At 37.4% G+C, this 12,495-nt stretch overlaps 1 protein-coding gene across 1 annotated transcript in view; it reads right to left on the bottom strand.

Annotated features, from left to right (window-relative positions):
• Nucleotides 1-12,495, bottom strand: part of caska (calcium/calmodulin-dependent serine protein kinase a) — a 192,644-nt gene that overhangs the window by 82,485 nt on the left and 97,664 nt on the right. The window contains exon 2 of the mRNA XM_016467349.1: nt 4,117-4,229. Coding sequence (XP_016322835.1) covers nt 4,117-4,229 — 113 coding nt within the window. The remainder of the gene's footprint in view (nt 1-4,116; nt 4,230-12,495) is intronic.

Here is a 12,495-nt window from a genome sequence, read left to right as displayed (position 1 = left end):
CCCGACTGGATTCGTCTGAAATAAGAAAGTCATATACACCTAGGATGCCTCGGGGGTGAGTAAAACACAGCCTAAATTCCATTTTTGGGTGAACTAACCCTTTAAATCCACGCTACATGAACTGGAATAAAAACTCGAATAAATACAAATCTAGAGCCAAACTAAAATTGAAATGAGACACTAGCAATAAATAGTATAGTGAATAAATGAAATAATCATAACTAAAGGACATATTTCGAAATAAGGTGCATTAAAGGAGACATATTATGCCCCTTTTTACAATATGTAATTTAAGTCTCTGGTGTCCCCAGAATGTGTCTGTGAAATTTCAGCTCAAAATACTCCACAGGACTTGCTTTCATCTGTGGAACATGAGAAATGAGGAGACACTGGAACATCTAAGTTCTTTTTTTTCCATCCCTCCAAAAGATCAAATGGTCAGCAAAAATGTTTTGTTACCAACATTCTTCAAACTATAGAATGACAGATGAGAGATAAATTATAACATTTTCATTATTGGGTGAACTGTCACTTTAAAGGAGACATATTATGCCCCTTTTTACAATATGTAATATAAGTCTCTGGTGTCCCCAGAATGTGTCTGTGAAGTTTCAGCTCAAAATACTCCACAGATCATTTATTATATCATTTTGAAAATGCCTATTTTGAGTGGAAGCACAAACACTCTGTTTTTCGGGCCTGTTTCTTTAAATGCAAATGAGCTGCTGCTCCCCGCCCCCTTTTCCAGAATAGAGCTGCGCCTTTACAGCTTGGACCTGCTAAAAACATCTGTTTTGGTTCTGATTATCATGTTTATCGCGCTGAAATCATGCGTTTTAAACCATATGAGTTTAAACTTCTGATATACGGATTTCAGAGAGCACACATCTGAAGCACACGGACAGAAAGTGGCTGTCACAGCATGTGAGTACTAAACTAAGTTCTCATTCACACACAAGTTTACGTTAAAAACACACACGAGTTACAAAAACAGTCGGTTATGTCTGTGAAGGTAAACTGCTGGGAAATAAATCGCATGTTTATTTTAGATCTGTGTGGCAGCAGCAATATACAATAAATAAATCAATAAATTCACTGCTCTGTTGTCTCCTCTGAGGTAGGGACTCTTAAATAGTGTTCTATGCTCGTCTGTGCAGCCAAAGACAGAATAGTTAGCATGTTTTGCTCAAACTTTCGCCATGGCATTAGAACTGGCACACTGTTGTTGCTTGCGAAATCAAATGACGGCGCCGTGGGTGTAAATTTACAGATTAAGGGGCGGTAATATTATAATGAGATCCCTTTGCCACAATAAATAAATCAATAAATTCACTGCTCTGTTGTCTCCTCTGAGGTAGGGACTCTTAAATAGTGTTCTATGCTCGTCTGTGCAGCCAAAGACAGAATAGTTAGCATGTTTTGCTCAAACTTTCGCCATGGCATTAGAACTGGCACACCGTTGTCGCTTGCGAAATCAAAATGACTGTGCCGTGGGTGGAAACTTACAGATTACGAAATCAGACGCGCTCGTTTTCTTAGACGCTTGCAGAAAAAGGCTTACCAAAACAAAGTTACTGGGTTAATCTTTTTCACGTTTCCTTGGTTGGTAGATGCACCGGGGTCCTGATTATAGCACTTAAAACCTGGAAAAGTCAGATTGTCATGATATGTCACCTTTAAAAGTCAATAAATCCTTGATTAACATGAATATTCTAATTAAAAACATATCTCCACGTACTATTCAATAAAATTCTAGTGCATTTAATCTATTTAATAACAGCAGAGTGATTGAGTTTTTGGATATGGTAAGATTAAACTTATTTTAGTGAATAAAGTACCACATTTCAGCTTTCATTTTGTTAGGGAGGGTACACAAAATGTTATTTTATTATCCTTGCTAGCAAATCCTCAATCTATACCAGCTTCATGTGGCCGTAAACATTTAATTTTAACATGGCTTTAAGCACTATGGATCGTTAAAAGTTTCACTTTCACCGTGACTAAACCAGTAAATGTGGCGTTTACATGGAATAATCATGAGTTTATGGTCTGAACCAGAGTCTCTGCTGGGTTACATCAGTAGGAAAGCAAAAAAATGAGCATCTTCCATCCAAAGTCTTGTTTCTCATTTCGGGGCAAAGCAAAAAAACATTGTCGAACAATAATATAAAATGCGGGAAACTATTAATTGGTTATTCTACAATTAATTGTACTATAAATGATACTACAATTGGAAAATACTGTAAATTGATAAAATGTTTGGTGTAATGATGTTTAATGTCTCCGACAGAGCCTGTAGTCCCATTTAGCAACTTCTCAGCAATCATCTTTTTTAAGAAACATAACCGTTTAAAAAAATCACGAGTGCGGTGTAACTGGTGTGTTTTATGTCGTAGAATAAAACGTGAAAGTATCTTGAGCTTGTGTGAACCATTGACCTTATTTTAGGGGATTTAAGCAAACTCCCATTCAAAAATCCCATTGACTCTGGGACGATGGAACAGGAAGTGCTAAAATGCTAACTCGCTTCCGGGTTTTGGCCTACAAAGTGACATCATAGTTCCACCACTCCATAAAGTACAAAAATAGATTTTTTTCTTCTCTAAATTGCAATATTAAAAATGATAACAATATAACATATTATAAATGAATTCAAAAAGATAATTTTTTTTATATTTACATTATATCCTTTTGAATACATATGGAAGCTGAGGTGACCTTGAGCAATGAGCTTCAATTCAGATCTGAGTAGTAATGTAAAATGACAGACATCTGAATATATGAGAAAAAAGTCACCATCAACATCCAGCTGAATCAACATCCTTATCAACCTATGAAACAAATAAATTTCCAAAATTTGTCTGTCATAAATAACCACTGTGTACATAAATGCTTCTCAACATATACACTCACACACTTGAGCACAGCTTTCATTTTAAGAAAACCTCAGTCTGTCTTTCAGAAACTAAAACCACACTGAATATAATCTTTACGTTCGTTTCTGTCCATCAGTAACAGAGAATCTGTCTCATCTGATCTAAGTGGCCCTTATGGGATTTCCCTAGCGTTGTGCTTTACGGTAAGTGCTACAATGGTACATGAAAGCATCCGTACTCCAGTGTATCGATGTCCTAAGTGCGGCTATAATAAAACACTGGACTCAACACAAACAAAAATGTGTGCGTTTATAGACCCTAAACACAGAATAGGTTTTATAGAGTTTTGAGAGGATTTGTCACAGATGGCTGGCAGCTGGCATGATGACCTTAAGGTGCTACAAACACAAAAGTGGCACAGACGACGGTGTAGTTTCCCCCAGCTGATGTCTAGACAACACAAAATGATCAGCTTTGGGATGTGCCAACAGTAGTACAGTGTTTCATACAGATTTATGTATACAGGTGATACTACAAATATGCACAGATACATGTACTACAAATGCCAGTGGCACTTCTTTGCTTTTCACCACCTGTTATTCATAGTACAGTAGAGGGGAAACAACAAAACCAACAAACAACAAAACCCCACACCCACAAACCACCATATATTATTTTACTATTAAGCAAAAAGAGCTTTACACATTACATTTCTTCAAGACTGCAGAAATATTTAAATTAGACTTTTTTTTCAAATAAGGATGCCAGGTTATGTAAACAGGTGTTTTGTAGACAGGTCTTCAAGGTTACTCTATCCCATTTATATGTAATTATAGCAGGCCTATCCACAATCTCAGCAAAACACACATGCTGTCCACTCTCGGTATTATGTATATATGTAACAGCCAAGCAGCACTTCTTCTATTTTCACATCAACAAAGCAATGCTAATTCCACAGTACATTTTGGACAGCTGTATTAGTTACTGAAACCGCAGATGTTTAGGAGGTGAGTTGGTGGTGTAGACATACAGGATTTCCTCTCCAAAGGTCCTGATTAGAGAGTGGTTGATCAAATCAACACAAACCCAGAGATTCTGTTTGGTTCATTTCCAACTCTATGTAAAGAATTCAGTGCTTATTCATGAGATAACACTGAATATGTATTCCGAGCTTTGGAAAGGTCACAGCTGATGAATTCTTCTCACAATCGTCACCTAAAGAGGAAAACGAGTGTTTTACCTTCTGTGCTGAGGCCAGGGCTGGAGGTGAATTTGGCCACATCCACAATCTTCACAGCAAACTGCTGGCCCGTCTCCCTGTTGATGCATCTTCGCACCACACTAAACGGCCCCCTGGAAAGGAAACAAACAGGTAAATTAGAGTCCCGCACATGCTGGGATAAAGATAGGCTATGTTGCAATTAAATTATAGTAAATGAGATGTTCAAATCTTTAAATTGTTGAAATAAACACTTATTTTATACATTTACTCAAAATTAAAAATGAAATATACAGGTAGCCAGTTTAGAAATCATAATGATTATGATCCCTAAAAAGTTCCAATTTTGGTTGATTATTCAGTCTATGACTGGTGATCATTTTTATACAGAGGCCAGCAGCAATGAACAACCTCTTCTACGAGTGGGCAAATAACTATTATTGTCAGTAAAAATCCAGATCTTTCCCAACAGAACAAAAACCACAGTCAAACATAATAACACACATGCCTTAACCTTCCTGCATGAACAATTTTTCATTTAGTTGGCCTCAACATTGCCTTTGTTTCCTCTGCTCTCAAAAAATTTAGCTATTGTTGCTATATTGACCCATGAATTTAATCTTTTACACAGCCAAAAAAAAAAAAAAACTGATAGTAATACGTAGCAAGAACAAGTACCCAACAAGTCATTCATACAATTATACCTCATATGGAAACCACAAGTCATTCATACAATTACACCTTATATGGAAACGTTTTTGAGGGGAAGTGAGATTTTCCGTTTCAACAATGTCATTAGAGCAGTACGTGGCTCGACAGCCCCAAGCTGAGTATCAGCGGCTGAAGTAAAAAGCCTGGCCTCGTTCTAGGAATGAAGGAATGCTCACATCAGCAATGAGAATGATAAGAATGTTCTGCGCGGACTGAGTGTTTGAGGAACAGCAGGGAGTAGAGGCTGGGGAGAGACTGGCTTTCCGTGAAGAACTGTGATCTGATTTCCCAAAGCCTTTAACCCTTCTCAGCGTGAGTTCTGAGTGTTTCTGCAGGCCTGAAGAAAGATGGCAGCAATGGGTTGATGTCAACAGATCTGTTTGTGTTTCTGTCCAATAGGTAAAGATGATTTGCAGTCAGTCGATCAGTCATTCAAAAAAAAAAAAAAAACGGACATGGACATAAACAATTTATCTGAGTAAATGAAACATTAAAGAGAGGAACATTTTAATTCTCATATTATGCAAATAAAATAAATCAGACACAAATTAATATAACTTTATCCAAATGTAAATATTCTTAGGATTTAGCTTCAAGCTTGACAGATCAGATCATCTCTTTTCTTGTAGAGGAATAAAAAAAAAAAAATAAAAAAAAAATTATTTTAAAATATATATATATATCTACAGTGAGTGAAAATGAGCTGGTGTGATATTTACATACTTTAAGCTCAGCGTGGCCACATTTTCAAACTTGACATTTATTCTCTAAATTACATCCGGCGAGTCGGTAAGAATTTCTCACCCTCCTCCTCAGGTACGCAATTTATATTTCATTACAGACGACCCAGTTCACTCTGACCCACAGATTTCCAGACATAAAAATAGACAGACTTTATAAAATATGTGTTGTCAGAACCTCTCTCTGTACAGTTCCCAGGTCAGTGCTCCGCAGAGAACACTTTCAGGCTGGCTGCTGTCTTCCTGTCATCAGAGTTCTCTGGCTGAACTGTTAATGAACTGCAGGTGCAGTGAACATGTGGAGGACAGAGTTTAAGGGAGGAGTGTTTGGAGAGCAGCAGTGCTACATTGTGCCTATAACTGAAGGCTGAAAAAAGTCTTTACTGTCACTTTAGGACAATTTAATGCATCCTTGCTGAATAAAACTTAAATTCCTTTAAAAAATATCGTGACCCCAAAAATTTGAACAGTAGTGTAAATATATATATAAAAAAAATTAAAAAAAGTATTTATCTACGCTGCCAGCATAGGACAGAAGGCAGTATTTTTCAGACAGAGCCATGCAAATCACATACACAGCTCTAGCCAAGTACACAGATCAAGCCTCTCTCATTCACTCATACTTACACAATTAAAATTTAAAAAGCACACAAACACACAGACTGCTGGGGAGTTTTGTCCTACAAGTCACGAGTAATTGAGTTTTTAAGCAGAGCATTTGCTGAGATTTACTAAAGCAATAAGCCACAAGGTTAAAAGGTCTTGTCTGGCACGTCACGATGAATGGGTGCACCATCAGTCTTGTCGCTCATTGCTTTTAAGAAACACCAGCAAGACCATCCATAACAGTAACAATAAATGATTTATAACAATAAATCTCCACCAAGAGATAAAGAGAATTAACCTCATTCAAAAATCAACTCATTATAAAAACCCACATTACATGAGATGTAGAAATCATCATTTTCATCATCATCAAGAAACCAGTAAAGCCAGGGAGCTGGAAAAAAAAGAATGTGTTGTATGACCTTAACATTATAAAACAACATGGTTTTAAGGTGTTAACATGACCTTACATGTTGTCATATTATTGTAATATTATTAAGAATAATTGGTTTACATTTAAATGCACCCAAATCTAATCTCATGTCCTTTGCAACTTACACCAGTCTGCTGACCTTCAAGAAACAAGCAGACACTTCTTAATAAATAAAAGATCTGCATTTCAAGCACAAGTCTATTCTGATTCAGCTATAAAATTGCAATGCCGGCAAACTGGAGAAGAATGCAAATTGAAGAGGTGGTTGAGAGCTTATTATTATCACTGTATCTTGCTAATATGGGTGCGAGAGAGGCTGTGTTTTCCCCAACACAAACTGCTGGAGCAGATGGCGTGTAGCGCAAAGCTGCTTACTGGCAGAGAGCCGAGGTGCAGCCACGCGTGGCTCAGAGCTGGACTCGGCCATGCTAAACTGCTGGAACTGTGGATACATGACACTCAGAAGCGCCATAACATCTGAATGGGCTTTATCTACTTCAATCTGTCATGGTCCTCATGTTGTTTTTGGCATAAACATTCCCTAGACATTACATAAATTACGTTATGTATTAACACCAACCACAAATGCAAAAAACATCCAGATGCACTGTGCTGTTTATTCAAGGCATCAGACGGTATGCATTTATCTGAACTGTTGAGAGTCCTGAAGGAGTTGCGGTGGAGTTTGACGTCCACTGACAGGTTAAACAAACTGACTGTTCCTTTTGTGGGGGGAAAATAATGCTGACTGAGGAATATCTTGCTGGTCCAGTCTCTAAATTTTCTTTCCAACAAAGATCTGAACAATCATATGTTTCAATGCTCATCAAACTGTTTCTAGAGGCTCTTCTTGACATTCAAAATAGTCTCTATGAGAGTTGTCCAGTATGAAATCACAAATTAGTTAAATGGATAATTCACCACTGACAGGATGGGGTTTTAAAAAAAGTTGGTTGTCTATGCAGTAGGGCTGGGCAAAAAAATCGAATGCGATTTTCATGCGAATCTCGTCAGTAAAGCCGCTTCTGGTGATTAGTAGTAAATCTCCAGCACGTGCTTTCAGATGGAGCGGCATTTACTACACAGAGCCGTAGATCACTGACAAGCTACGCAAAATCGCGTTCAAAATCGCAGGCGATTCATTGCCAATCATTATTTTTTTTTATTTACTTTGATACGTATTCACTGACTGAAGTGCTAAAATAAACACGAGCTGACGAGTTAAATCGGGTGTGTTAGATGAGTGAGACAGTGCTGGGCTGCTCCAGGACAGTTTAACATGCAAAAAAATAAGAAATCAGGAAGGGGGCCAACACTTTTTCACACCACTGTATATATGAGGTGCCCTGCTGTGCTGATTTATCATAGCATTATGGGAGTCTTTGCAAACCGAAATGGTGCAGTAAGTGTGCATCGGCCGTTCGCTCCCAGCAGCTGCTATAGACGACAAGCACAAGCAGCGACATGCTGTAGCACACAGTAGGGATGCCGTGTTTGGTGCCAGAAAGAAGCAGGCAGATTAGATAAGACCAGTACAGACATGAGAACAGCGGATACAGGTCACATACACAGGATAAACAAGTCTGGGTAAACCACTTCACAGCAAGTTGAGCAGGTGAATATTTCATTGAAGTGTCTTTCTGTGGAAGAGTGCTGAACGATCATAAATAATGATGAACAGAGAAGATGTCCTCTGCAGCAGTGCATGACAGGGGAAGATGTGCTGGCAGGCAGAAATATGAGGTGAGGAAGGAAAGAAGAGTGAAAACAGGAAAAGAAGCACAGAGAGAGATGTGACGCAGGAAGATGAGAGAAAAGAGAAGTACAGAAGAGGATATAGAGGAGGATGAGAGAATCGGTCAGACAGCAGGGAGGCTGGCAGGGGAAGAACGCTGGTGTTTTGTGACAGCTGGTATCTGTTACAGTGAGCAAGAGATAATGGCGTAGGTGTAGAGTTTCTCCTGTGGAAAATAACTCCTCAGACGGCATGTGTGCGTGGGTACCTGCAGGACACCTGACAAGCTCAGGGTTGCATGTCGGTGAAACATGGCCACACTGCACAGAGAATATTCAGTATTGCACTTAAAAAATAAATAAATAAATATAAGTTGAAAGGTAAGAAAAAATTACTGACAATATTTTGCAATTGTGCAATCGCTGCAATGACAATCGTGCAACTTCATCTTCATTAAAAATCATAGAATAGCATTCGTTATACATTAGGCAAAGGGTCTGTGTGTGCACAGGTGTGTGTACATGAATTAGTGCATGTACTGTGTCAATATGCTTAACTAAGGTCAATGCATAAAACAAATGGACAAATGGAACAACCTCACTGCTGTAACAAGCAATGTGACAGTTTAATGAAGAATGTTAAATGCTTGCTTAGGTCTTGATTAATGTTCACAATACTCACTCAAAACAAACACCATAAACACCAAGCGGAGTCAACTCATCTAGTGTTTCAAAGAGAGAAATAAATATGGGCAGGTAGTAAAACAGAGAACAAGAGATAGGAGGAACTTGCATTCCAGAAAAAAAAAATTCTGTCGAGCATGGGAGTGTGTTGTAAATTCATCTAAACTGCTTAACAAAATAAAAGTGGTATTAAGTGGATTTTAGCTAAATGTTGTAACAGTAGTTTTAATAATTCTAACAAACTGAGCATTACCAGAAAATAATAGAATTACAACAATTAGTTGATAAATTGCATCAAATGTGCTTTAGTTTTACAAAAACATTCTCGTATGTGGCATCAGGGTAGTGATTTTAAAATCAGAGGTGGGAAATAAAAAAAAAGAAAATAAATTAAAATTATTTATTATTATTTAATAACTCTGGATATGAAACAGATTTGTATTCAACAGTGCCCAATGTCTTGTGCTTTTGTTAATAAACTGTGTTGCGCAAAAAGGCACATAATTAACACAAGAACTCACTCCCACAGACCCGCACTTTATGGCAGAATTAGCTGATATTTAACCGTAAGTGATAAAGGGGTTGACTGATTGTGTTCACAGACAGAGCAGTAGAGATTTCATTAGAGTGTGATGTAAATCTAGATGATGAAGACGCTGACATCATTCCAACACTTGAGTTTCGACTGCTGTAGACTGAAAATCATCTTCTAAATCGCTTACCATCTAGGACAGGCGAAGAAGGGGGAAAAATGGGGTTTGAATAAAAACCCACTCAAACTGCTAATTCAAAAAGGAAATGTAACAAAAAGAAAAGGAAATCTGCATCTCAGAAGCTAATTTTACAAAGATTATAGCCACTGTAGCCACAATGGAGACCGGATGATCAGTGGTAGCTGGATGCAGAGGGTGTAAAGGAGGCCTTCAGAGAGAAATTATACTGCTCCGGCTCTCCACAACACATTCAGGAAGCCTTGGAGGAGTGCAGCTGCACGATAGAGCAACCAGTGCGTTGCACTCATCTGCTCTGTGAACAATAGCATTGGCCCAGGTTTGTACAAGTCAAACTATTTTTAAATTGACAAACAGAAAACGTAATCAATGTCTTTTTATTTGAACAAATAAAATATTATTTTTTTGTGATTCCATTCTGGTGGCAATACATGATTAGAATTTAAAGTGCACCAAACAATCACAAACAGTCGATTATGTAATCTGGACAGACCTAAAGGGAACATGGCCTTACAGAAAATAAAGGGGATTGATATTCCAAGCCCTTAATGCTCAGCCATAACAAATCAAAATACAATGTCAGCCTGGATACAAGCAGCTGAGGTCACCCACATGTGTGAAAAAGGCCTTTAGAGACAGGCATGCTGGGACAGGCGAGTTATGTGCATCATACAACCCTGCCAGTCCAGCTCCAAATGAAAGACCCTCAGTCCAGAATCCCCATCCATCCCAGGAATGTGATTTAAAGAACGTCCCTCCATGCCCTTACAAAGGGAATTCATCACAAAAGGAGGTCAGTACTGTAAATGTGTTTGATGTGTTTTACATCAAACACATGTGTTTTACAGCATGCTTGTCCATGGGCCAGTGAGTGGATTTAATAGCCTTCAGCGAAATGGAGAAACAGGAGGGCTGTGAGGGGAACACGCTGCGGTATTTTTTTTGCCATTAATTTTTCCCATAGGGATTTAAAAAGTCTTTGTTAAACTGTCATGAACCTACGGAGCCCCTAAAGGGACATGGTGGTGGAAAAAAAATTCGGGGTGGGTGGAAAAAATTCAGGGTGGGAGGGAATTTTTTTTGCGTTCTCTTGCAAAGCATTTGTGTTCCCTCGAGAAACTTTGCGTTCTCTTGCAAAGATATTTGCGTTCCCTCCCAAAACTTCTGCGTTCCCTCGCAAAACTTTTGCATTCTCTCGCAAAAGATATTTGCGTTCTCTCACAAAACCAGTTGAGTTCATAAACTTGGACTCAAGTTCAAATACAGTCAGCTTTGCTTATAGTTTAAAGCACGGTTTTGGGACATTCTAAAACGCTTAATGTAAAGCAGCGCTGTTTTATCATACTAGATACATTTGCAAGTTCTGTTATAATGCTACTCTGTGCGGTCGTCACCGGTCTATTAAAACGCACAACATATTAAAGTGTCTTTGGTGTTTCCATGTTTTCTACAAAACAAAACACGAGGGGAAATCGAGGGGTTATGACGTCATTGGCAGGCGACACGACACTATAGACACGCTCCGTGTCACTAGTTAAAATTGCTTATTTCTCTGGATTTAAACATTCTTCGAAACATTTGGGATAATGTAAGTACACAAGTCAGCAAAATATATAATACTGTTCTAGTGGTTTTTGGATATTTTAATAAAAAAATATTACATATTGTGCCTTTAATGTACTATAACAGTGACATTGGAGGCCCAATTCGGTATTAATAAATACTATTCATACTAATAACAATTGTAATATTAATAACCTTATTGATAGCATTACTATCAGTAAAGCAGATAGCCATGAATGCAACGTTAATCTTTTTCTCCCCCATAGAAAACCGTTAGGCTATAGAAAACGCTCAAGGGAGGTTAATGAACGAAGACGGTATAAAACCAAAATATGGCACACAGTTTATTAATAAAATATAGCCTATTATGCACAGGAAAGCAGACGAGCCCAGAATAGCCATAAAGAAGTCAAACCTAATTTAAAGTGAAACTGAAAGTATGGGCACAGTATACGACTGTGTAACATGTTATCTGTATTGGTGATTCTATGTTTTATTTTAATAATGAACAGGCCGCTATGAATATGATGAATATTGTGTCAATGAATATGTGCACATGAGACACCGGCGCGATCAAATCGCTGAAACATAAAATTAGAGATGCACCGATTGCAATTTTCTTGGCCGATTCCAATTTCCGATTTTTTGTTAGTGTGATCTGCCGATACCGATTTTTGCCGATTACGATTTTCTTTCTAGGAACTATAATTGACAGCATATACAAACAAAAATCTACTTTTCTTCAACGCAAAGTCTTATTTTCATAAAAAAACACAAGTAAAAAGTCAGTAGTAAAAAAAGAACAAATAAAATAAATTGCAAACAGAGCTATGAAACTAAGTTTTTCAGGTTAAGTAAGTTTTTATTCAGTTAAGAAATACTACAGAAATTAAAGTAATCAAATCTAAAATAACACTGGATGTGTTATTTTACATTTGATTACTTTAATTTCTGTAGTATTTCTTAACTGAATAAAAACTTACTTAACCTGAAAAACTTAGTTTCATAGCTCTCTTTATTCTATTGCATTTATTTGTGTTGTTGTTTGCAATTTTTTATTTGTTCTTATTTTATTTGATCTTTTATTTTAAAAACTGACTTTTTACTTGTGTTTTTTTTATGAAAATAAAACTCTGCGTTGAAGAAAAGTAGATTTTTGTTTGTATATGCTGTCAATTATAGTTCTTAGAAAGAAAAT

The sequence above is a fragment of the Sinocyclocheilus anshuiensis genome, unplaced genomic scaffold (genome assembly GCF_001515605.1).
Source record: "Sinocyclocheilus anshuiensis isolate Anshui unplaced genomic scaffold, SAMN03320099.WGS_v1.1 scaffold628, whole genome shotgun sequence".
NCBI lineage: Eukaryota > Metazoa > Chordata > Actinopteri > Cypriniformes > Cyprinidae > Sinocyclocheilus > Sinocyclocheilus anshuiensis.
This window is presented reverse-complemented; position numbering and strand designations above follow the sequence as displayed.